The sequence below is a fragment of the Siphateles boraxobius genome, unplaced genomic scaffold, assembly GCF_051911475.1.
Source record: "Siphateles boraxobius isolate OS27281-9 unplaced genomic scaffold, OSU_SipBor_1 12, whole genome shotgun sequence".
NCBI lineage: Eukaryota > Metazoa > Chordata > Actinopteri > Cypriniformes > Leuciscidae > Siphateles > Siphateles boraxobius.
Window position 1 is genome coordinate 18,406,862 of NW_027508722.1, and position 27,888 is coordinate 18,434,749.

The 27,888-nt window shown below is 35.4% G+C and overlaps 1 protein-coding gene and 1 non-coding gene across 2 annotated transcripts; both read left to right on the forward strand.

The window, feature by feature from the left end:
- Positions 1–209: 209 nt before the first annotated feature.
- LOC143728791 (U7 small nuclear RNA) lies at positions 210–263 on the forward strand. Its single transcript, XR_013199899.1, has one exon. It is a non-coding gene; the product is annotated as a U7 small nuclear RNA (small nuclear RNA).
- A 3,076-nt stretch (positions 264–3,339) lies between these two features.
- Positions 3,340–27,462, forward strand: lpcat3 (lysophosphatidylcholine acyltransferase 3). The gene is made up of 13 exons (XM_077209814.1): positions 3,340–3,796; positions 5,157–5,264; positions 8,345–8,451; positions 9,078–9,171; positions 9,743–9,777; positions 11,253–11,434; positions 12,513–12,621; positions 15,803–15,889; positions 17,333–17,499; positions 17,591–17,738; positions 24,343–24,498; positions 24,627–24,754; positions 26,044–27,462. Exons 1-12 carry the CDS (start codon positions 3,712–3,714, stop codon positions 24,744–24,746), a joined length of 1,398 nt encoding a protein of 465 aa, XP_077065929.1. The 5' UTR covers positions 3,340–3,711; the 3' UTR covers positions 24,747–24,754; positions 26,044–27,462.
- The last annotated feature ends 426 nt before the right edge of the window (positions 27,463–27,888 follow it).

Consider the following 27,888-nt stretch of genomic DNA (forward strand, 5'->3'; position numbering starts at 1 on the left):
TGTATATATCAAAGATATTTTCTATTATTTTCATTTATTTAGAGAAAAATATTGCATGAAGTAACCGAACGTTTATTAATGAAACAATAATTTAAGTTTGAATTGGTCTTTTGATATTTTTATAAATTGTTCTACTCCAGTCATGTAGTCACCGTCATCGATATGCCTGTCGAAAGTAATCAATGAGGTTCAACATTTCATATTCTTTGGAAATTTGCTCTTTTAGTATTTGTCTAGAAGGTTTCCCTTAAAGGGAAGCCCACCATGTAAAGTTTCAAAAGTAGAACTGCAGCTGTCATGTTATAGTATTGTTAATCTGAAAAAATGCTAATGGTAACCCTAAACCAGTGTACTTGTAGGGTTTACGTGGCTGCGGTCAGATAGACTACAAACACTTACAGAGCGATTGCATAAGGAAATATAATTTTTTTACATGGCAAACTATATCTTTTTTTTTTTTTAATTCTCAACTATACATTTATGCTGGGTTTGGTAGTTTTTTACCTTTTTACTGCACAATTACTTTACTACGCCATAAATTAGCTAATGATTTTTTTTTAATGAAAAAAACACTTAAATGTTGATCTTAATTAAATCTAAATTGTTTTTGGACATTGCTCTGTGTTAGGGATATAATACTGCAATCTGCAGGTTTGTGGAAAAACTTATAGTTTTATAGTTAAAGAAAAAAAAGTGCAATGACCACATATCTCCAATAGAGGTCCAGAGGGACTAGTTTAATTTTCACTTTTTCTTGATGCTTCAACTTCTCCTCACAACTTTATGATATATATTTTGTGAATATATATTTAAACATACATAAAATACATTACAAATCTGTATTTTTGTCAAAGTTAGAATTTGTTGTTGTTGTCTGATATATTTTGAATTGTCTGCTTTTGCAAATTATTATACATACATTGCAGAAAGACATGACTGTAATCACATACTATTTATGTCAGAAAATGATTTATCACAGATGATTAATTTTTTTAGAACAATTTTAAAAAGTAAATAAAACCAACATAATACAAAACAAAATAACATCACCATTGAATGGGCATGAATGCAATTTAAGCCCTCTAAATCAAGGAGCATCTCGATAATTAAAGGAAAGTTGGTAGATAAAACATTCTTCATTAATGGTGAGGCAATACCAATAGTTTCTGAGAAGCCAGTGAAGAGTCTTGGGAGATGGTGCGATGGGGATCTAAAGGACACAGTTCGAGTGGGAGAAGTTAGACGACAAGCAGTGGAAGGGTTGAATAGCATAAACAGCTGAGCTCTACCAGGCAAACTAAAACTCTGGTGCTTTCAGTTTGGTCTACTGCCAAGGTTGCTGTGGCCACTGACTGTGTACGAGGTTTCTTTGACAACAGTGGATAAGCTGGAAGCGTTAATAAGTTCATACATCAGGAAATGGTTGGGAGTTCCACGCTGCCTTAGCAGAGTGGGACTTTATAGTAAAGGAGTATTGCAGCTGCCAGTCTCTGCTTTAACCGAAGAGCTTAAGTGCGCCAAGGTCAGACTGGAAATGACCTTAGTAGAGTCACGCGACAAATGTGTAAGGGAGGCAGCACGTGTGGTAAAAACTGGTAGAAAGTGGTCAGCAAAGAAATCTGTGGAAGAGGCAAAGGCTGCCCTTCAAATTGGTGGTATCGTGGGACAGGTACAGCATGGAAGAGGGGGTTTTGGGCTCAGTTTAGCTCCTCCTAAATGGCACAAGGCAGGCCCAGCTCAAAGGAGGAAGCTGGTAGTCAACGAGGTGCGAAAGCAGGAGGAGAGGATGAGATGTATAAAGGCCATTTCCCAGGCCAAGCAGGGAGAGTGGATGAGATGGGAGAGTGTGGAACAACGCAAAATGGGCTGGCAAGACCTTTGGTCAATGGAAGAGAGTAGGATCAGTTTCCTTATCAGGTCAACATATGATGTTCTCCCATCACCGCAGAACCTAAACCTCTGGGTAGGATCCCTCTTGTCCTTTGTGTTCATCACCTGCCACATTAAGGCACATTTTGACAGGATGTAAGGTGGCTCTTAGCCAAGGTCGGTTTACTTGTTGCCATGACCAAGAACTCCGATGTTTGATCAACGGCTTATTTTTCCACCAGAGATTGCCACCACTAACCTACGACCAGATATTGTTTTGTGGTCTGGATCAGCACGCATTGCTCAAATGATAAAGTTAAAAGTTCCATGGGAGGATGCTGTAGATGAGGCATATGAGAGGAAGAAACCGCAGTATGCTCATCTGGCCACTGAAGCAGAACAGCGAGGAGTAGCAACTGGCTGTGGTTGAGACGGAAAGATTCTAGCTGGCTGAGTACAGGCCGCCATGCTACGGTTTCAAAAAATTCTTGAAAATTTGAAGAGTCTGTTGGTTTATTTGTAAAGTTTATTTATATAGTCTATTTGGAAAGAAGCGTAAATGGATGGAGAAGCAGAGGTTCCTGTAAAGCTACGTCTTAGTTGGTGCTTATCTTGGCGAAAGCCGAGTACAAATCAGCATGAAGTTTTAACATCTACTCTCGTGTATTGGAAATCACAAACACCAGAGTGTGTGCTCTAGTATTAATTCTTATGGAAATTTTGCAGATATATGCCAGTTTTGTTGATTTTTTTTTTATTATTACAAACAAAATGAAAAAAAAAATCATTTTTTTTTCATTTTCCCATTCATTTTCAATGTGGGGTCTGACCCCAAACACCTTAAAAGGTAAAACATTTTTTACACACCTTTTGAACAACCAAATCAAGCCCAGATTTTTTGTGCGTGTTTAGATAAATTATTTAGGAAAAGTGACATTGAAATATGACATTGTTTAAAATAAACCATGTGTATTATTGTACATTTGCATACTACTGTATATCAATTATTTATTATAATTTGTTAAATAGAATAAGAAAGGTTACTGCTCTAAATAGAAGAGATGCCTAGAGTAATAGTGGAAAATGTAAAAAAAAAACTTTTTTAACCTTTATTATCTTTTTATTATTAAGCCTTCCAAAACAAACTGACATTAACATTGTTAAAAAAACAGGGTAACACTTTATTTTATAATGTCCTTGTTACATATGCTACATGTAGCCTACTTTATTAAGCTTAATATAAATTATGTAAATTATGCATAATTACATGAAACTAATCCTCAACCAAACCCTAATCTTACCCTAACCCTATAGTAAGTACATGTTGATAAATTAATATTATTCAGTGCTTATATCTATGCAGAGCACGATGTGCAACAGGATAAGTGCAGCACGGCCGTTTGGTTTGACAAACACTAGAGGGCAGTATTGTGAAGCTGCTTTATCATTTTTATCAAAACACTTTTTTTTACTGTCAAATTACACAAAAATTCAGTTTCTGCGTATGTCATTCGTTCTATTTGTTATTTTACTACACAAACCCAGCCTCACTGAATAATAATGTTTCTATTATTCTAAACGGACTTCTGCACTAAAAAAACAATCTCATCCTCGTTTCGCGTCATTTATGTGCTTGGCTATGAACTGAAATGGCACATATATTGCGCAAGGCGTTTGCGAAAGCCGAGACTGAAGGTTCACTGTGAATGGTGTGAGAGGTCAGAGGCGGCGAGAGGAGGAGTAGCAAAACCTGAGCAAAGCGGAGTTAAGGAGCGCGCGAGACCTCACGAGCGCCACACACTCTCGGAAACCCAACCGCAGCTACTTCCGCCCACACTAAAGATGGCGGCTCCCTTCATGGAGAAAATAGCCGAATATTTCGGTTCACCCGAACCGGCGATTCGATTGATTTTGTCCGTCTTATTAGGTAAGTGAACGTCGCACAAGTGAGATCTTTTAGGCTCTGCGGAGAACTTGTGATGAGTGTCGTTAGGAGTCATTAGAAACGTGGCCAGGTATGTTGTTGTAGTTGTAGTTGTATTTGAAGTCTGCTTAAGTCACACCTCAAGTCTAACCTGTCCCCAGCTGCACTAAAGACACTTAACCAACACCAAATCTCTCCATTCACACCGACTCTAGCCAGAATCAACTGTCGACAAGGGTGACCTACATGTCAGGCGAGATTTACGGTTAACTTCACACATCTGCCAGGATTACAACTAGTTTAACTCGTTAGACCTCCCTCTGACAGCTGTCTTTTCATTTCGCAACTGTATTTTAGTGCTTTGATCTACGGTTAGCTGTACGGATTCAATGTAAATGAAGCTGGGTTTCAAGTTACAAGTTGATAAGAATAGGGTTGTGATAGCAGGGTAATTTGTACTTTGGCCAGGTGCATTGCAGTGGACTGGACTGGACTGCTAAACCACTTCAACCAGATGAATGACATGTGGCCTATCTGACTGAGCTGGGAAAACATATGCATGATTTCGATGGAATGACTGTTACAGTACTAGTGTAGTCTTTCTGTAGCATTTCATGTGTTTGTAATATATAGTATTAACAGTCCCTCAACAGAGTTTTTACCATATTGATCATCAGAATGAAGCCTGCTATATATCACTAATACAATAGATTTAAGCTGTTTAAGTTCTATAATTACTAAAACTGAAATAAAAATAAGCTAAATGGAAATAAAAAACAACTAATGATACACATGATCAAAGCAAAAATGAACCAAAACCTGATCATGTAAAAATAATAGCTAATTCAAATTGTTAATACATATTATAAAAGTTTATAAATAGTAATCACATAAAGTTAGTCTTTAACAGCACTAATCATGTTAAATGTAATCTTTATCACATATCAAGTGAATATCCATGTTTCATACTGTAGGCCTACATTATAATTAAAATTCACTTGCAGTGTTTGTTTTTTGTAATTTCTTTTGGAGACCAATTAGGCTAGTATAGAATTTTAAGATCGGCCATATTGGTCGTTTATTGGCCATGACATGAAAATACTCATCAGCTTATTGATTTTATAATTATATTATTAATATTAGATATTAATATTTAATATTGGTGCATCCTCAAAACAGATCTTACACATTCCTATCTGTCAAACGCTCCATCTAAGCTTTCTCTAGCGTGTCGTGCCCTCAAGAGTATAATTTAGCTTGTCAAGTTTGTTATGTGCAATGACACACATTCATGAAGGACGCGTTTATCTACAGGTGCCACACATTATATGCCTAATCTGTTTCTTTTTCTTTTCCCCTGTAGGTTATCCCTTTGCACTGGTCTACCGGTGTTTTTTCTTTCATCAGTCTGCGACAGTTGTTCATCTCTTCCACGCATTCTCCGGCCTGGCACTGGCCATGTTTAATTTTGGTGAGATGGAGAATGAAGCAGGGAAGGAGTGAGGAGCTGAAAGATCTGATAACTAGTGTCTTTAAAACTGTAACATGTTTAAGTGAGACCTACTAGCTTTTTTTAGCAGTTAAACACTCATTTTTACGTGAATGTCAGTCTTATGATCTACGGCAGGGCTCAACAGTTAGCATCTGTCAGCCCATATTTAGACTGGAGCATTTTTCTGCCCATAGTTCAGTTGCCCTAGTTCCCGCAATCTTGAACTTGCTCTGATTCGATTGCATCTTATCTCTTTTGCACAAAAGAGTTGATTCTAGGTGTGCTTGTAACATATGTCAGCAGCATTCTCAATATTCAACCACATTAAAGTGGGTTCTTCAAGCATTGTTTTCTCACTGAATAGGAGTTTTAAAAAGGAAGATTGTTTTTTTTATTGAGTTATAAAAGTATTATTAATGGAATATCACAGTTCTGTTTCCAACATTTCGATTGCTTATGTGGTTCATTTTTGTCAAAGATAAGGGCTTTGCTGCAGATCATTTTTTTAAAGTTCTTTCTCAGTTTCCTTATTACAAAACAGTTGCTCTAAAAATACTACACTACCGTTTAAAAGTTTGGGGTCGGTACGGTTTACTTTTTATGTTTCTGTAGGAAGTCTCTTCTGTTCACCAAGGCTGCATTATTTGATCTAAAATACAATAAAAACAGTAATATAGTGAAATATTATAAAATTTAAAATGATTGTTTTCTATTTGAATATTTGTTAAAATGTAATATTGCTGTAAATAGCAAAGCTGAATTTTCAGCATCATTACTCCAGTCTTCTTTATTACTCCAACTATTAGCATCTATTACTCCAGTGTCACTTGATCCTTCGGAAATCATTCTAATATGCTGATTTGCGGCTCAAGAAACATTTCCTTTTATTATCAGTGCTAAAAACAGTTGTGCTGCTTAATATTTCTATTGAATACAAAGTTCAAAAGAAGTATTTTGTAACAAAGTCTTTACTGTCACTTTTGATCAATTTAATATGAGCTTGATAAACAAAAGTTTTCATTTCTTTAAAAAAAAAAAAAGACTGATCCCAGATTTTTAAATGGTAGTGTACTGTATATTTCTCATCAGGGCTTGACATTAACACTTGCCAAATCCAGGTGGATTTCAGCAGTGGCATGTAACGCAGTCACTCGGGTTGAATTTTTATATATAATATATACATTTTTTAATTGTAGTCCTTTAAAAAGGCATCTGAAATAATTCAAACCCGTTTCCCGTCACTCATTCGTTTCATTTACTCAGGATGAATATTGTTTGTGTGGGATTGCGCGTATTGCACATTATTTCACGTATTCCCGCAGATTTTGTGCTCGCATCGAAAGTTCGCACACATAAAGCTGCCTCTCAGTACTAAATTGAGCTAGTTTTCGCTGCTTATTGCCATTAAACAGTCAAATACACACTTTTTTTTTTCAAAATACCGGTCTTGGCGAGTATTCACATAAACGCAGTCAGTTGTGTTTTAAGTGAACGTAAACACGCATGTGTAAGAGTAGAATGGCTCCGTGCGTCAGGTAATATACTGTACCTGCTGGCAAATTATGAGAAAATATTTAAAAAAATATCTTTATGGCAGGTTTTTCCCATGCAATCAGTGTCAGTGTGGCTGGTGAGCAAAAAAGTTAATGCCAAACACAGACCATTAAGGGTTTTTATTTTTATTTTTCATGATAAAATGTTAGTTGTCCAGTTAAAGTGCTTAATTATTTACTTTCGGCCCCTGGCATATTTCCTCTTGAGGCTGTTCTCAGTCAAGTTATTTACCATTTAGTGTCCTTGAGAATAAGTGAGGCAAAATGAGGGTATCCTGACTAACTGCTCTGCAGTCTGTGGTCAGGGTTTCCTGGTGACTGTGGCTTTAAAGAAGATTGTGACAGAGACATGAGGTTTTGTCACCATGGCAATAACCCCTGGTGGTGAGAGCGTGGCTAATGAGAATATGAGTGGCAGGTTGAAAAGCAAGCTAATGAAAACAGATGAGTGTTGTGTTGGGAAATGGGAAAATTAACTTGTGCTTGTATTCTGTGTATTTGATTTCTTTTGTGCTGCATTTGGATCTAACAGCAGGTCTGTCTCTCTTTGTCATTATCTGGGACATTCTTCTTTTGTTTGTCATTGAGTCTGAAATCTGTCTTTCTCTAACCTTTTCCTCTGTTTCTGTTATTTTTTTAAGGGATAGTTTGCCGAAAAATCAACATTCTTGCTCTCATTATCATTTACTCACCCTTATGTTGTTTCAAACTCACTTGACTTTTCTCCCGTAGATCACAAAAGAAGAATTTTTGAAGAATATCCCTGCCACTTTTTTCCATATAATGAATATGATTGAGAATAGGATCTGACAGGCTCCAAAATGCCAAAGAAATGCACCACAAAAGTATGAATTATCATATAGTCCATACTACTTGTGCACCATTTTTCAGCCCTTCTAAAGTCATACAATAATGTTTGTGTGATAAACATGCCAAAAATATAGTTGTTTTTCACTGATAATTTTCCCTTCCACCGTTCAATGAAGCTTTACAAATGTACAAAAAAGTCATACAGACTTCAAAAATGGTACATCATACTCCATTGGTTCTCATGAGCAAGTCTTAATTATGTAAAAAATGGCATATTTGATTTGTCAGTGAATACATTTAAAATTATGGTCCGTTCCAAAGCTGATGTATTTCTTCAGAAGGCTTAGAATATAGCTCATTTTTATAGGCTTAATATATAATCACTTTTATGATACTTTTAATGGTGTTTTTGTTATTTTGGAGCTTGACATACCCAGTACTCATTTGTTGTCATGATATGGAAAAGAGAGACCGTCAAAAATATTGCTCATTCAATTACAAAAAAATTCTCCTTTTGTGCTCCACAGAAGAAAGAAAATGACACATGGGTGAGTAAATGATGACACAATTGGCATTTTGGCTGAAGTATTCTGTTCTATTGAAAATCTTCATATTTTAGATAAACTGTTATATAGTTATGTGATGGTCTGGTTCTGCTGGAATGCAATAACTCATCTCTCCTTGTCCTTCTCTCAGGGTATCAGGTCGGTCACTCCTTCTTATGTGTAGTCATTCAGTTCTTGATGCTGAGGCTGATGGGAAGGACAGTCACATGCGTTCTGAGTAGCTTTATCTTTCAGATGGTGAGAAACAAACACATTCACTTTTCTTTATCTCTTTATCAGTACTTCTGCTCTTGACATGATGTTGTGCATGAACTGCTGTAAGCTTATCACTACCATATTGGATCATGTATTTAATTCTTATTTTAATAGTTGGGAAAGTGCTTAACATTGCTGTGCATTGCATGCTTTGAAGTACCAGACTGATACTTCATGTCTTTTCTTACACTTATGAACTTATGACATGATTCAGCCATCCTCCATGAGAAATGTTATATTTTATGTCAGGGTCACACAGACCCCAGTTAAAAAAAAACATGATTAAATTCACATGATGAGATTTTCTGCCTGGTGTACACACTGCGAGAGATACACTCCTGCCAGTTTTCTGTTTTAAAGAGTTTCTGGAATGTCTACCAGTCATATTTCTGAAAAATCCTTATCTGTTGTGGTAAAATATAGCGAAATGTGAAAAATCTTTTATTAATGAGACCAGAGGAACCTAAAAGAATGGAAATAGAAATTAAGAGCTTAATTTTTTTTTTAAGTTAACACATCTTTAGGATCTTTTTAACCCCAGACATAGAAACAGTGAAGTCAATGTCAACAAAATCTGAGGCTATACACTGTCTCTTTTTGTGTGGCAGATATATCTGTTGATGGGTTATTACTACACAGCTACAGACGAGTATGATATCAAATGGACCATGCCTCACTGTGTCCTCACACTCAAACTCATCGGTATGATGCCTGCTTTTAATTACATCACTTCCTTACCTATTATTTCCTTGACTTTATATAACCGAATTCTGTTAAACTATTTATCACAAGGCAATCACAAAGTAAATTAACATATAGGTACAAAATACCATAGTACAGTAATGGTTGAAATGTGTATGTATATATATATGTGTGTGTAAAGCATATTAGAGTACAGCAAGGTAATGTAAACATAAAAATAGAGGAAATGAACATTCACAATATATATTCACTACTAAAATTATTTCAAATGTTTCATACTGATAGAAAACAGATATGGTATATTTTGTAAATCCCTACTGTAGATGTACCGAGGTATGTTATTACCATGTCAAAAAAATACCATGGTTTTGCACTTAAAAAAAAAAAGTGTACTATTTCAATTACCATTAAAATACTAAATAGTGATAAAATACTTTATCACTATTTTGAAATCTTCCACTATATAAAAGACTGATGAGATATATGAGATCAGCATCACCTTTTTTTTTCTCCTCCAGAGCTAGAGCTCATGTCATGTTAGTACTGATGATGATTCATTTTCTCATTGCAGGTTTAGCGCTTGATTACTATGATGGCGGAAAAGAAGTGAGTTTGACTTTATGAGCTGCTATTATCTTCCACCATTTCTGTCTTCCTTTGCTCAGTTTGTTCACCTTTCATCCTCTTATCATCATCTCACTGCTTTTCCTCTTCCTGCATCACTCTTTGTATTTTTATGCATGATTTGAGCACAAGGAACTGATGAGGAACCACAAAGTACCTTCTTCAGTTGTGTAGCAGACGTTCTGCTAAATGGCCATTATGGATCAGTGTAATGATTCCTGGCAAGGTGAAATGTAGTGAAGATCCCTAAGATGTAATTGTGTAATCTTTTAGTTCTATACTGCAGTGATTTCATCTGTGGTTCATATTAAACGCCTCTGTCTAAATATTAATCATAGCCGTGGCTTGACACAGTTGGCGTCTTCATGTGATTGTGTGAAAGGTTATATCTATTGATCTCTCCCTCTGTGTCAATATCTGCAGCCACCCTAGAAAGAAAATTCGTACTCAACTTAAAGGAATGTTTTTTTGAGGGTGTAAAGATACCTTATGACCGAAAATAGACCGTTTACACCTTGTATTAACAACCATCTCAGGTGATTTGATCAGTCAGACAGACAGATCGCTGTTTACACCTGGTATCATGCGTCTCCTTTGACCAGCTGTGACATCACTTCACATTGCATCAATTATTCTCACAAATACTTAATATTTGTCATTTTAAATCAAGTCACAAATGTGATGTTTCACCCTCAGAATGTGATTTAAGTGAACAAAATCACTAAATGTTTTTGACACTATTAAATACTAACTACTTGATATGGATCTCGGTACCAGGTGTAAATGGGTACATGCACATTTCGTTGTTCACTGGCATGACTATAGTGCATTCAAAACAAGAGTCTTAATTACACTACTGTTCAAAAGTTTTGGTCGGAAAGATTTTTTTGGAAAGAAATTAATTATTTTTTATTTAGCAAAGATGCATTAAATTGATCAAAAGTAACAGCAATCTTTTGTAACTTTATAAATGTCTTTACTGTTCATTTGAGCTTTCTATTCATCGAAGAATCCTGAAAAAATGCATCCCCTTTTCCTAAACAAATGTTAAGAAGTCTGTTTTCAACATAAGAACTGTTTCTTGAGCACCAAATCAGCATATTAAAATGATTTCTGAAGGATCATGTGACACTGAATTTTTTCAGCATCTTTACTCCAGACTTCAAATTGGTCATCACAGTAATACATTACATTTTAAAATGTATTACATTAGAAAACCGTAATTTAAATGGTAATAATACTTAACTATTACTGTTTATTCTGTATTTTTGATCAAATAAACGCAGTCTTGATTACTATAAGAGACTTCTTTCATTAAAAAAATCTTACAGACCCCAAACTTTTAAGTGGTAGTGTATGTTATCTTTATAGATTTCAATCATTTTTGCTATTTATCTTCTGCGACCAGTTTTTATTTCCCAGTTCCAAAAATAATTTACTAATTTTCTTTTATGTAGCAATCTCAGATAAGCGCAGAACAGAAGAAGTCTGCCCTCAGCTCTACGCCGTCTCTGTTGGAGGTCTTTGGTTTCTCATACTTCTATGGAGGCTTTCTGGTAGGGCCTCAGTTCACACTGCGAAACTACCAGATGCTGGTGTCTCGAGAGATGTCCGATGTCCCCGGACAACCACCCAACAGGTAAGAGCGCAAAATTTCACAAGCACAACAATGCTACCTTAACTAAAGTCTGTCAAACCAATGATTTCACTTTCTATTTACCGTTTTTGCAGTGATTTGCAGGATTCATTTGTCCATTACAAGGACATAGACTTCTTTCACTTGCTCAAGGACTAAGTGACAATGAACAAGACTTAGTAACTCACTCTTGCGACATGCATAATCTTTGCGTTTGTCGTAAACCTTTAAGCTATAGGTGCTCATATAGACACTGGATGCTCTAATGCTGTTGGATTGCGGTACAACAGGTCCTAGAGTTAGAAAATTTGGTCACACTTTAGTTTAGGGTCCAATTCTCACTATTTATTCTGATTTTTATCTAAATAAACTCCTAATTACTGCTTATTAATAGTAAGGCAGTTGTTAAGGTATTGGCTAGGATTAAGATGTACTTTATAAGTACTACTAAAAAAAACTATATCCTGAAAATATGCTTGCTAATAAGCAACTAGTTTATATATTGAGAATTGGACCCTCAACTAAAGTGTTACTGGACATTTAATTACAAATGAGACGTTTTACTGGTAAAAATAAGATATCAATCCATTTTGACAAGAAATCAGTTTTCTTACTGTTAAAAATTAACATTCTGTGTTTTGTTGAGTGTGAATTGCAATACATCATACCATGAAGAAGATAAATGATTACCAATGCATGAAAAGTCAATCAGAATGCAGACAGATTGTGATATGCTTTTCCACACATAATTTTTTTCTTATATCCCTGAGACAAATAATATAGAACAGCAAAACCCTTCACAATAACTTTATACTGAAAAATAGTACAGTCTTTACTCCCATTGTCACACGGTGTCTCTGCTCATTTTCATAAAGTTACGGTTTTCTCAACTTTGTCGAATTGCTGGGCTCACCCATATCATGACTCCAATTGTCGCTTTAGCTGAAAATTGAAAATGAATGATATGCATTTTAGGCAGCACTGCTTTTGACCACAACTTAACTAGTACTGACTCATTATAATGCTTATAGTTCTCTGTTAATTAATTATTTAATCGCATAAACATTTCTTCCTCTTGCAGTGTGGTTCCAGCAATGAAGCGATTCGGTTTAGGTCTGATCACCCTATCTATCTTTGCGATGGGTGGGCCGGTCTACCCAGCTAGCTACTACTTAACAGATGAGTTTGAGGTAAGTGTATTGTGACTGAACATACACAGAGTCACTAGAAATGTTAGTACTGTCATGCCACAGAAAGCTCACAGTCTGAACGACAGCACTCTTTGAGTCTGGTAGGTATAGTCTTGGTGGCTATTTATATATAATTTGGAAATGAAAAACGGTTGCTGCGAGCCAAATAACTGCCTTTTGACTGAGGTTAAAATGCAATGGAGCAAGTTAAAATGTTTCATTGTTAGGAGTGTTTATAACCAGTGGCGCCACCAGGGGGTGGCCACCCCAATGGCCAGTATAAATTTTAGTAGCATCAGTTATGCATTTCATAAATAAGTCAAAAATATTCTTTAGTAAAAGAAGACGGGAAATTATGTGTCGTGACGTGCTTTTTAAGTGCCAAATGGTTACAGTATACTGTTACAGCAGCTTTTTGATGTGTATTTTGATGTGTCACGTTTTGACAAGCAGGGATGCAAACAGCGCGCTCTTCGGCGCCTCCCGCTTTTTTCACGTCAGTTTGGGTGACAAAGTCATCTGAAGTCATAGCTTAATTTGAGGGACAGAAGTCTATTTACATCATTAAAGTATACAGAAACTCGTTTTCCCTCCTCTGCGGCTGTCAATCATTCTCCATTCATATTCAAACAGCGCGCGCGCCTCTTGGATGCACGCTAAAACTCTCTCCAATATGATATATTCACATTATAATGCATGATCTGTAGATAAAAGGCTGTAGATTTGCATAAAATTACTTTATTTTGTTGGAGTTTGTTGCTGTTTTTAAACGACTAACTACCGTGTGCTTGCTAGATCACACACATCACAAGGACTATGAATCGGCATCAAACGCACAAAACTGGAATTTAAAACTGTGAAACAAAGGAACAAATCGCACTAGGATTCGTGCGCTCGACATTTCTTCGCTTTGTGACGTGAACTTTTAAATGCGCATACACGTTGTGCGCTCTGTTTTTCATGCTATCATGGGTTTGCGCACTGAAATATTAATGAAGCCAATATATTTTGTTATACCTAGCCTGCTCAATACATTTAAATAAGCATAATTTAATTGTATATTATTTCTTTGTAGTGTAGGCTATATATGCACTTCTGAATTCTTGACATTAATATATAAATATAAAATTGTGAAATGTATGATTGCCTGATTGAATTTTATAAGAGAACTAATAGTAATTCGTTTTTATTAACATATTTAGATTTTATAAAATTACTGTGCAGATTTTTTCAAGAATTACTTTTTGCTGCTGATTTACACACTCATTAAGTTTATTAAAAATTCATAATACATTTATGTAATATTTAAGGGTGTTAACTGTAATCTTACATTGCAAAATAATAACTTAAAAATGATTAAATTCATCACAATTATGTAAGTATCTGGAAATTTGCCACGGGCGAGGGCCCTTATTTATATACATCATATCTATATAATATATATCATTATATATAATATAATATATATTAGTAGGGCCCTACTAATATCATTAGTGACATTAAATATAACACAATAAACCAAAGTATATCAGTAGGAGTTTCCTTAAGTCTTTCTGATAGTTTTCTACAGGCCTGTTTACTACAACAGTAGAATAAATTTCAGCACAAACGAATGGAGCAATCATTCCAGCAGTGAGCTAAAGCTGTAGCTTGCACTGCATGTTACATGCGTATAGAACGCATGGCTTGCGTATTCTTGCCTTGTAAAAGTAAAGCAGTGTTGATGCAATCAGGTGTGGGAGCGCCTTACAAACAACGATTACGTTTACTTCAAACATTGCGTGTTAAAGGGATAGTTCACCCAAAAATGAAAATTCTATCATCCTTTACTCACCCTCAAGTCGTTTCAAACCTGTATGAGTTTCTTTCTTCTGCTGAACACAAAAGAAGATATTTTGAAGAATGCCGGTAATCAAACAGTTGATGGGTCTCAATTATTTCCATAATATTTTTATTCCATTTGATGGCCCATCAAGTGTTTGATTTCATCAACTTCTTGTTAAGCATAAGAAAGAAATTAATTTAAGTTCGGAACAACTTGAGGGTGAGTAAATTACATAATTTTCATTTTTGGGTGAACTATCCCTTTAAAGTACAACATGACAACAAGCAGCACAATCATATTGTTACACACTATACTCTCGTTGTGTGCTGTAATTTTGCATATTTTTCAAACTATGCAATAACAATTTATTGGAAAAGGGGTTATATCTGTATTTTCAATAAATATAATCATTATTGTTAGTAAAATAGTGAGTTAAACTAACCTAAACCTAAAACACAAACATTGATTGATTTAACATTTATACTTAAATTAAATTAATGCTTAAGTGAACTTCTGGTTATTTAATACAAGGTAAATATCATGCAAACAATATTATAATAATTTCTTTTGGTTTTAGTACAGTGAGAATATTATTTAATTTAATTGCATTTTTTTTTATTATGTTTTCAAATTTTGAATGATTACATACAATTACTTTATACTAGCCTGAGAAAACCCAGATGAACTTCCGGCAAATTTAGATTTGCTCTGCAAGTTAGTCTGGCGAAGAGCCCACTCAAGCTCATTTCCAATCTTTCCACATCGAGGCACCTGTCACAAACGTTGAGGCGGGTTTTACAAGATGACAATCGATCTGATTGGTTTTAGTTCTATCCAATTGCGCCCAGAGGCATTTGAGCGACGTCCGTTGGTGACGCCCCTTTGGAAATGAGCTGTCAATGAACCTTCCCCAGACCCTAACTCGGTTACGACTGAGAGGGGTCTGGTTTAAGCAGACTAACTTTATACAGTAATATCACACTATTCTCTAACAGAATTTACAAAATGAACAAATCTATTTTATTAACTAACATTAACAAAGATTAATACATGCGTAACAAATGTATTGCTCATTGTTTGTTCAATATAGTTAATACATTAATGTTAACAAATTAGACCTTATTGTAAAGTGTTACCGTTAGTTTGAATGAAAAACAAGCATGAAAAGTCTCTACATCCCTATTCATTATCTTTTTCTGCAGAAAGACACTAATCATTTGATTGCTGTACGGGATGCAAAATAAAATGAAAACATACTATTTTTAAAAATGGTTATATAAGGCAAAATCATTTTTAAAATGAAAGATTTTTCATAATGCATCAGAAGTGATTCATTTCTTCTTATCTATGATTCAGGCACATCCGTTCTGGTACAAGTGTGTGTACATCCTAGTGTGGGTGAAAGTAAACCTGTATAAGTACATCAGCTGCTGGCTGATCACGGTGAGTAAACAGCACAAGCACAATCCCCCATTATGAGCACACTTGTGGTAATTGAGAGTCATTACATTTCATGCTGCGCACCCTGTCAATGAATCTTTACTCTCTTCTTAGTGAGGTGTTAGCTGTGTAAAAAGTCAATTACAAACAAGACGTGGCTTTCTTTTTCTAGCTGTGAAATGTGAAACTGAACCTCCGTAGGGTTCTCCAGACTAAAAGTACAAGTCACACCTGATCAGGTTGAGAGGATGCTAAACAGGTTTTCAGGCTTAAAACGTTCTGTAGATTGTGAGTTGTAAGTGTGCTTGCATTGTTTTAATTGTTTACTTGATGATTGGAAAGGTTTCATTGACATTCTGTAGGCCAATTTTTACTTTTTTACTTTTTTTCTTTTTTTTGAGACTTAGGCGACACTTAAAATGTCTGAATGCCTAAATAAAGTCTCAGGTCTGAAAAGCATATCTGTTGTTTTATGATTTATAACCAAACAACAACATATCTAATTCCACTTGGTTTGATATTTTGTATCAAATGCAAAGACATTCATACAGTTTTTACATGTAACTTAAAGGGATAGTTCAACCAAAAATTAAAATTAGCCCATGATTTACTCACCCTCAAGTCACCCTAGGTGTATATGACATTATTCTTTCAGACGAATACAATCTGAGTCATATTAAAAAAATTCCTGGCTCTTCCAAGCTGAATAATAGCAGTAATAAAGACTTTAATAAAGAGGTTAATAAAGGCCTTCTGAAGCAAAGCGTTTGTTAAGAAAAATATCCATATTTAAAACTTTATAAAGTGAAATGACTAGCCTCCGGCCAAACGACATACTGCTGATATTAACGCTTCGCCATGATGCACTACGCTACTTCCGACGTTACAAGTTGAATATATTACGCTTTAGGCGCAACTAGACTGCGTATGTTTGTTTGCCGGAAGCTAGAATTTTACTTTGTAATGTAGGGGCAGATACAAGCTCACACATCACTGATCTGCTGACATAATTCACTCCACACATGTTTATTGGACATGTCCCCTTTAAGAAGACGTTCATGAGAGTTTGGGGGTGGGTTAATGCGCGTCTTTCTGACGCATTAGTTCAATAAAAAAACACAACTGTTGTTGTTCTGACACTGCAATCCTGCATCCGTGTATTTTTGATAGCACAAAAGCTACAGTAACGTAATAAATATGAATATTTTTCTTACACAAACGCTTCGCTTCAGAAGGCCTTTATTAACTTCTCGGAGCCGTGTGGAGCACCTTTTATGATGGATAGATGCACTTTAATGGACTTCAAAACAGAAACAGCCATTGACTGCCATTATACAGCTTGGAAGAGCCATAATCATCCCTATATATATACATATATATATATATATATATATATATATATATATATACATATATATATACATATATACACATCTATGTTCTTAGGAAGGTGTGTGTATACTCTCCGGGCTGGGCTATAATGGGAAGAACGAAAAAGGGGAGCCCCAATGGGATGCCTGTGCCAATGTAAGGGTGTGGCTATTTGAGACCACGCCCCTCTTCACAGGCACCATAAGTTCTTTCAACATCAACACAAATGCTTGGGTGGCCAGGTATGTGCTTTTTTTTATGTATTTGACATTTATTCACATCAGTGACTTTCAAAATCTTATTGTTTTTCTCCATTTCTCGTCTACAATACAGGCATGTGTTTAAGAGGTTGAAGTTTTTGGGTAACAAGTTGTTGTCTCAAATGTTCACATTGTTATTCCTGGCTGTCTGGCACGGCTTGCACTCGGGGTACCTCATCTGCTTCTCCGTGGAGTTCATCATTGTCAATGTGGAGAAGCAGGTAACCATGGCAACATTACTATACCAGACATGAGGTGTGAAATTGTTCAGAATCTAGATGTCTAAAGTCTTTGAGTCACTTACTTTCATGCCAACAGAAGGCAGATCTGAAAGTTTACAGCTTTGAAGATATAGTGTTTCTGAGTTTAGTAACTTACTGAGTATTTATTTGAAATTATTGTCTTGCTTCGATATAAGTGATGGAGCAAAAATAACTGCATTCTAGAATCCTGATATATCAGTAGTAAACTTATCAAATATTAAATCTATTTTGAACGGCTTACACTGGATACTTTGCATACACACTCGCACTCGCACACACACACACACACACACACACAACACACACACACACACACACACACACACACACACACACACACACACACACACACACACACACACACACACACACACACACACACACACACACACACACGCAAACACTACTATTACTGTTCAAAGAGTGTTTTATGGTCTTCTTGCTTTTGTCTTATGCTCATTTGATAAACAGTATTTGAGTATCAGTAATATTGTGAAATATTAATACTATTTAATATGTTTTAAAATGTAATTTATTCCTGTAATGGTAAAGCTGAATTTTCAGCATCATCACTCCAGTCTTCTGTGTCACGTGATTTTCAGAAATTATTCGGTAACACTTTACAATACAGGTGCACTAATAAGCATTACTTCATACTTAACTAATGCACAGATAATCATGAGTTAATGTATGACTCATGAAGAACTAAACCATTAATTAATTATTACTGCATCAGCAACTATTAAAAAGTCTATATGATTAATAGATCAAGTAATACATGAAGTGCTATTAATTAAACGTGTCATCATGTATTAATTCCTTAATAACATAGTTTATTAACTAATAGTGTAAATTAATGTGTTAATTACCACAATTAGTCAACGCTATGCACTTCGACTTCCAGTTGTCTGCTTTAATTAATCATTAGCTAATGATTTGCAAATCTATCATTATGTTATGACTTGTTGAGGCACATGACTATTAACTAATTGTTAAGTAATATGTCATTATGGTTAGGGGTTTTGACAGTTGCACATGTAGTGAGTGTAATGTCAGAGAGTGTTTGAAGGATGGGTAAGTTGGTAATAAACTATGTTATTAAGGAATTAATACATGATGACCCGTTTAATTAATAGCAATTCATTTATTACTTAATTTATTAATCATATAGACTCTTTATTAGTTGCTGATGCAGTAATAATTAATTAATGGTTTAGTTCTTCATGAGTCATACATTAACTCATGATTATCTGTGCATTAGTTAAGTATGAATTAATGCTTATTAGTGCACCTGTATTGTAAAGTGTTACCAATCATTCTAATATGCTGATTTGCTGCTCAAGAAACATATAATTTTTTCAACATTGATAACAATAATAATTAATGATAAATAGTAGTGCTGTCAAATCGATTAATCGCATCTAACATAAAAGTTTTTGTTTACATAATATATGTGTGTATACTTTATATTTTTATATATGTTATATATGTATTTGTGTGCATATCTGTGTATATATATATGTATATACACACACAGACATATATATATATATATATATAAAATATACACACACAAACATAGTGTGTGTGTGTGTGTATATATATATATTTATTTATTTATATATATAATATATAACTTAAAAAATATATATAAATTAAATACACATATATCATATGTAAACAAAAACTTTGTTAGATGCGATTAATCGGTTTGACAGCACTAATAATTAGAAAGTTCATCAAAAAAACAGCGTTTATTTTAAATGGATATTATTTGTAACATTTATTAAAGGGTTAGTTCACCACAAAATGAAATTTCTGTCATTAATTACTCACACTCATGTCATTTCAAACCCATAAGACCTTCGTTCATCTTCGGAACACAAATGAAGATATTTTTGATGAAATCTGAGAGCTTTCTCTCCCTCCATTGACAGCAACGTCATTGCAACCGTTTAAAGCCCAGAAAGGTAGTAAAAAGGGTTTCTGTGCTTCTGGGTTCTACGTCAGAACATAGGCTCACTATTGGCCGATGCTGGTCGTGTGTGATCCTGGCCAATAGTGAGCCTACGCTCTGACGTACAACCCAGAAGCGCTGCACTGTTTACACTATGTCAACAGTGTAGGAGAATGACATGGAAGAGAAGAGATTGTTGAATAAAGTCCTTATTTTGGGGGGGGTTTGCGCACAAAAAGTATTCTCGTTGCTTCATAATATTAAGGTTGAACCACTGTAGTTACATGGACTATTTTAACAATGTTTTTACTTGCTTTCTGGGCTTTGAAAGTTGCTGTGACTTTGCTGTCAATGGAGGGACAGAAAGCTCTCAGATTTCCTCAAAAATATCTTAATTTGTGTTCCGAAGATGAATGAAGGTCTTACGGGTTTGGAACATCATGAGGGTGAGTGATTAATGACAGATTTTTAATTTTTGGGTGAACTAACCCTTTAATGTCTTCACTGTCACGTTTGATCAATTTAATGTGTCCTTGCTGAAAAACAGTTCTAATTTCTTTTTTTTTTAATACTTTCCCCAAACTTTTTAGCGGTAGTGTGTAGTGTGCAGTAGACTGATCTCACCATCTGTTTCTATGTAATAGAATGCAGTTTAGTACCTCGCTCAGTCAATGACAGTATGGTGCTTTAGAGATGGGCTGGGAATTGATCCAAAAAGAATCAATTCCGAAGCGTTGGGAATCGAGAGTCGATTCTAAATATTGGAATCGGTTCCATTAAGGGGAATCGACTCCTCTTTAAGATCCTATTTCAGTTCAATCATTAAAGGGGTGGCAGAATTACTCCTTTTCAGAAGATGTAAAATAAGTCTTTGATGTCCCCAGAGTGTGTATATGAAGTTTTAGCTCAAAATACTCCACAGATATTTTAGCATGTTAAAATTGTCACTTTTTGAGGGTGAGCAAAAAAGCACTGTTTTTGTGTCTGTCCCTTTAGATGCAAATGAGCTGCTGCTCATGGCATAGAGGGCGGAGCTTCAACACCTTGTGTCCTTTTACCTTACACAGAAATGCACTAAAAAATTTCAAAAACTTTTATGCTGCGTCCCAATTCCCCTACTTCTACTATGCCCTAAAAGTATGTACTCTTTTTGTGAAGAAAAAATACATACTTTTGAGTGTTTAGCAAAAAAGTAGGCGAACTTTGGGACTTACTACTTCGTCATCTTTAACGGACAGATCTGTCGCTTAGTTACATGCATCCTGTCACCGTAAACTACCCTGTCAATCATCTTGTCACAGTTAAAATCCTCCATTCAGTCTGATTTAATTTCATACTGTTTCAGAGAAACCGTTTCAGTTTTTTAACACTTTTTACTCGTGTTTGTGTTTGTAGTTCTAAACGAATCCTCGTCCAATGCGCGATGGGTTGTGGGCGATATTAGCCGTTAGAGTGTGCATCGATCTGCACTTCGGATTCTGACCGGAAATAGCAGACCATCCGGGTATCTTTGGAATACTCATTTCAACATACTAAATTTGGGACATACTAATTCTATTTTTGAATACTATTTAGGATGGATAGTATGTGAATTGGGATGCACCGTTAGCCTTTTATGTTCAAACCGGAGTCAGACAATGATGGAGAGACTCAAGAAGTGACAACATGTAGAATGCAACAGGTCATATCTGAATGGTTAGTTGATGAATTTATGTAGCTTATGTGTAGTTATCTTCTAGTCATTGATTAACATATTCAGTCTTGATAATCTACAAATCGTGTTCCGGGGGCGGGGTTTATGTAAATGTCAGGGTTAGTGACATCACTAACCCGGGAGGAATGTCGTCCTACCAGCCGTTTGTTTTAGTCCATAAAAAGCAATTTCTTTAAAAGAAAATTTCACCCTTTCTTTGAAATTTGAGCGTTGTAACTTTGCAGATATCCTTTATGCTCAAACAGCAACATTACACACTGACTAAAGTTAGAAAAGTGAAATCATAATCAACCTCCCCTTTAATTCGCCTCTTGCTGGCTAATAGTGATTGGAAGTCCAAATCATTTCTGAGAACAGGTCCTTTCAGACGGTTCATTTCAAAGAACCAGTTTAAAAAAAAAACGATTCAGCGGGTCTTTTACGTCCTCGCATAATGACTTCACTAGAACGTATATCAAATAAGTATGTTGCTCAGTGAAACATTTAAATAAAGCCATATGTGAACACATTTCATTCACTTAAAGGGATAGTTCACCCAAAAATGACAATTGTGTCATCATTTACTCACCCTCAAGTTGTTCCAAACCTGTATGCGTTTCTTTCTTCTGTTGAAAACAAAAGAAGATATTTTGAAGAATGTTGGTAATCAAACAGTTGACGGCACCCATTGACTGATTTCCGTCAACTGTTTGATTACCAACATTCTTCAAAATATCTTCTTTTGTGTTCAGCAGAAAAAAAGAAACTCATACAGGTTTGGAAAAACATGAGGGTTAGCAAGCAATGACAAAATAAAATTTTGGAGGTGAACTATCACTTCAAGTTAATGGTGTTTGTTGTCATTGTTTCATTCTGTGATCCTGCATATACAACTGAAAAATAGCCTACATCTTGGATGAGTTTCAAACATTTTGCACTCAAAGCACACTATTGACGCACAAACGCAGATATGTTATAAGTGTTTAAAGTCTATACAAGATAGTCGTATAAACTCCATGATTTAGCTTAAAGGGTAAAACTGGCTTATGTTGTCCACAATGGTAGGTTTTAAGCGCCGCTCAAACTATGAGATAATAGATGCATGACGTTAAGGTCTTTATTTTCATTTAAATAAAATGCTTTTTTTTTTAATGTATTTATCAGCCAATGATAATTCTGAAAGAAAACGCATTAACTGCGTCCGAAATCGGGCAACAGCTTTGGTGGAAATTCCTGCAGTCAGCATGCCAATTGCAAGCTCCCTCAAAACTGTGGCATTGTGCTGTGTGATAAAACTGCACATTTTAGAGTGGCCTTTTATTGTGGCCAGCCTAAGGCACACCTGTGCAATAATCATGCTGTCTAATCAGCATATTGATATTCCACACCTGTGAGGTGGATGGATTATCTCAGCAAAGGAGAAGTGCTCACTAACACAGATTTAGACAGATTTGTGAACAATATTTGAGAGAAATAGGCCTTTTGTGTTCATAGAAAAAGTCTTAGATCTTTGAGTTCAGCTCATGAAAAATGGGGGCAAAATCAAAAGTGTTGCATTTATCATTTTGTTCAGTATAATATGAATATGGCTCATATGAATGTAATCCGGACGTACTACATCCGCCATGTTGTCGTTATCATGTGACCTACCAGCGTCAGTTGCGTCCCTTCACCTCCATTCATAAATCCTCTCCCGTGGCCTCATGGTATAGTAAAGTGTCCATTGAATGCGCACTTCTTAATCTCGGTGGTAGTAGTAGTTCATCCGGGGACTTTTCGCACACTGTTTTTTGAATACTACTACAGATTCGGACATACTACTCTGTAGGCAAACTGTTTTTTGCATATTATATAGGGAAGTATTCGATTTCGGACGCAGCAATTGAGAGCACAGATCATTGGCTGAGATTCTTCTGTTTCTATAGTGTTGAATGCAACTTTCACGCGTATCCAATTGACAGATATACCACACGCTGTTTATTTCAGTGTTGTTGACACGTCTTGTTTCATCTATGCAATAAATGCACATGCTTGAATGAACGTATTTACTGCTGGGCTATGACCCATTTCAGGGGAAGCCAAAATTACAATTTAAAATCTATCAGATATATATAAATGTATCTGCTTATTACAAACAATGCTTTATATAACGAGAAGGCTACTTTCTACAACCTTTATATCATGTGGTCATGGTGAAATTAGGTTCCTCCAATCTTTCGTTTAAAAAAAAAAGGAAAGAAAACAACGTTGAAGAGGACGACGTCGATTCCCCAAATTTCTGAATCAATCAGAAGAATGCTGCAGCTGTTTTGAGTATCTATCTTTCTTGTACAACACAATCTTACAGGTTGAGGACAGCTGTGAGTATGTGAGGAGGCATCTCCCCCTTGTAGTCCTACTTTAAAATGTGAGAGATCATTAAATGAAAGTCAATGGAACATTTACAATTGATATTTTCCTGTCTGAGCCTAACACATTTTTTTGATGAATGCTGATGGCACAGCTTGATCATTAACCTTCTCAGGAGAAAAAGAAAACAAGTTGAAATGTAATATTATTCAGTGAACTATGGCTCTAGGCAAGATTGAAACATTGTGCATGTTTACTTGCGGTATGTATCCACCGGTGCGGTGTGAGTGGAGCGAAGCGCTTTCACTTTATTTTTTATGGGATCTGAGCGACAGGCTCATATATGGAAACTTACATCGAGGCAAAGCAAGCAATGTTTTTTACACCATTTATTAATGCTTAAATGCTAAATGTATTTGTAAATGTTCATTTTTACAACTAGAAATGATAAAAAATGTATTAGCATTTTGGGCAAAATAGTGAGCGTTTTTTCCACATATGTCAACACATGCCATTAGACAAAGGCTATATGTAATATAACTGCTCTGTAAATATTTTTGCAGGCTCAAACACTGGTGCGGGACAGTCCTTTGCTGACATCCATCGCTCAGAGTCATCTGTATCCACTTGTATATGTAGTACAGCAGTTAATTCACTGGCTATTTATGGGATACCCCCTTGTCCCATTCTGCCTCTTCACTTATGACAAGTGGCTCAAGGTGTGTAGATTTGTTCATCGCTCAAGATTCGTTCATCATTAATCTGATGTTGGATGTCCATGTTCCTAACCACCTTTATCAAAGTGTTTGCTATTGTCATTTACATTTTGAATGCATCTATTTTCCAGGTTTACTCCTCTATATATTTCTGTGGTCACATCTTTTTCTTCGCTGCCTTTCTCGTCCTGCCATACCTCCGCAAGGTGTTCGTGCCTCGAAAAAAAGGCAGTGAGAAAAAGGAGGATTAATTAAAAGGGTAAATTTAGCATCTGTCTTTTCTAGACTCTCTTGTTTGTGCTACCTGTCTATTCTCACTGTTTTTTGTGTGTGTGAGTGTGTGAGTGTGACATATCTATTATTTCCTGTGTTTGCTGTGTCCTGTGCTTCAGATCATATTAGTAGTTGCATGAACAGCGTCACAATGTCTGCATTACCAGTTTGAAACTCAAGATATTCTTTGGCTATTCTGTTTACATGATATTTACATCTATCCCTTGTGAGCCGGTCTGACCGATGACCGAAATAATTTTAATATGCTGATTTGCTACTCAAGAAACATTTCTTATTATTATCAAGGTTGAAAACAGCTGAGCTGCTTAATATTTTCGTGGAAATCATGAGAGTTTTTTTTCACAGGATTTATTTAAAATAGTATTTGAAATGATATTTGAAATAATATTTTTTTTGTAATATTATAAATGTCTTTACTTTTGCTTTTGATCAATTTAATGCATCCTTGCTGAATAAACATTTTTATTTATTTATTTTTAATTTCCGACCCCAAACTTTTGAATGGTAGTGTATGCCACTTTATCCATGTTACGGCATGTTGATAAAGCACAAAAAAAATCTTAACAAATGTAAAAAATGTAAACGAAGACACCATTCTTCCAAACCGTGCAAATATTCTTGAATTTTGATCTCACCTTAAGGGTGATATTTCGAGCAGAATTCGGATAAAAAATACTATTAGGTTTGTACATATTTTGATTAATTAAGATCAAGATGGATATATGTAAAAAAGTGTACATAATGCACATCATTTTTTCTTTCTTGAATTTCACTAGCCCAAAAAGAAAAAGATCCCGAAAGTGACAAAGAGAGATTTGCAGTTTCCGTGTCCTTTCTATTCTGACCCAGATCACTTGAACCCACATCATATCTTAATTACGGCTTCCGAACACGTACGTAGGATCTTCCCAGGAGGACTTATAAGCAGCATAATCATACTTCATTAGATCATGACTGATGATTCAGTTAGGATCAGTGTGACCATAAGCCATTTAATTCCAGTAGGAAAAAATGTATCATCCTTGTCTCAAAGCTTTTCACTGGCGCTGCGGCAATGTTTCATTCATCCAGGTCTTCATAAAATGTCTTATTTATTTGTTGCATCACAGTTTTTTCCCCTCTCATCCAAGCATTTTGTTTCTGATCATTATGGGGCTCTACTGATAACTGACAAAACCTTTAGTAATCTTTGACTAAAAGTGATTGTGAAAAAGTAAAATGATCATCCTTTTTCTTCCTCTTTGTCGTACACAGGTTTGTTTGCGGCCATCTAAGTTTGACTGAAGTGAACTGTGACTTTTAAAGAGCACCTGAAGAGGACAAATTTGTAGGCCTTTAGTAATATATTACTATTTACATACATCACTGATGTATGTGTACAAATGTTAGTGCGTTTGAAAGTTTTCTCATTCTTTTTGACTCTAATGAAAAGGGTTAAAAGTTCCAGAAATACAAGCATTTCTGAGGTTCAATATTCGTTAAATAAGATTTACTGATGTTTGGTGGCTGAAAATAATTATACTGTATCTGCTCATACCATTGCACTCATTATTCACAGGAAACAGGAAATGAGACCATTACTAATCAGAGAACTGGCTTTTGCTGTCGCTGAGGTCATGTGTGCATTTTTAGACGGAATGTAGTGCATGTATTTGAAAGATGGAAACAAATGAGACCTTTTTTATTTTTCTTTGCTTGCAACTTCCAACTTGTGTACCTTTAGATAAATAAGACACTGAAATGTGAAACACAAAAGAGTGAACAGTGACTGAACATTCACCATCGCCTGGCATTATAAATGAATGTTTTTCATTTTATAACCACCTTGTGATCAGACAACTTCTGATCTGGGACCTTCTCTCTTTTTTTAGGAATGAGTTTTATGGTAACTGCTTTTTTTTTTTACAAGCTTTCATAAAAAGGCTCATCATTCTGTCATCTCATCCTCTCACTCCATTTAACACTGTCCATCAGTCTGACCTTTTCCTGTTCACTCCATTTTATCCAGTAAGTCTTTTTGTCCTGTGTATGAGCACAAGCAAAACAGAAACCACAGAAAGACATCAACACTAAACACCGGAATCATATATATGAGGGTAAATTTGTGTCAATATTATTTAGAGCAGAGTATTATATATTTAAATTATAAGTATTTTAGTGAGCAATGAACTAAACTGTGCACATCAACAACAACAACAAAAAACTGCTGTTATTCAGATTGATGAAGTGTGTGTATGGTCCTTAAAAATTTAATTTTGTTTCACTGCACAGTGAATTTTATCATTACATCAGGATCTTTTTTTCTATGTGATCTGCTCTCAGTAATTGCTACACATATTTGCCTTCATATCTGTATCTGTATATGACATGGCATATTGAAGATCCTTGGCACAAATGTGCATCACTCTTCAGTGAGGACCGATTTTTAAAACCTGCACCCAGATTTAATCCGAGGGAACAGAGGCTCACTGTAGCAATGGAATTGTTTTATAATATTTATATATGTGGTTGCAAATTTTAATGATGTAAAAATTGTTTTTGGGGAACAACTACTACTGCCTTACTGCTACCAAATGTACAAAAAAAAAACACAGAGAGAGAGGAAAAAACAATTACTTTTAAATGAAAACGTTTTTTGTAATATTCATTAAAAAATGCTGGATTTTAACAAAATCTGCTCCAGTGTGTTGTGGTGTTTTTGAACTGTGGTGTCAGGGTTTTAGATCTGTCTGCTGTGGGAGCCGATATGACGTCATCTTGCAGTCAGCTGAAGCACAGATAGTGATAGTTCAAACGCATTCACAAATGACCTTCGTTTTAGACTCGAAGTGGGAATAAATGTGTAGGTTGAGGATGAGTAGTAGTTGGCACGAGCTCTCCAGATGCTTCCCTCCCAGCCAGATGTATCTCACAGCCATCCATCGCTAATCGGGATGAAAAAAAAATGTTTCCTACTATTGACAATGCTTAGCTTATTAATATTAAATAGTTTATGTTAATGTCGCTTGGTAACTTCCTATAAAAACGGTTTGGTTGTTGCATATTAACTACTCCGCTATAACATCCTCCAATGAACACGCCTGGCCAATGAATATTAAT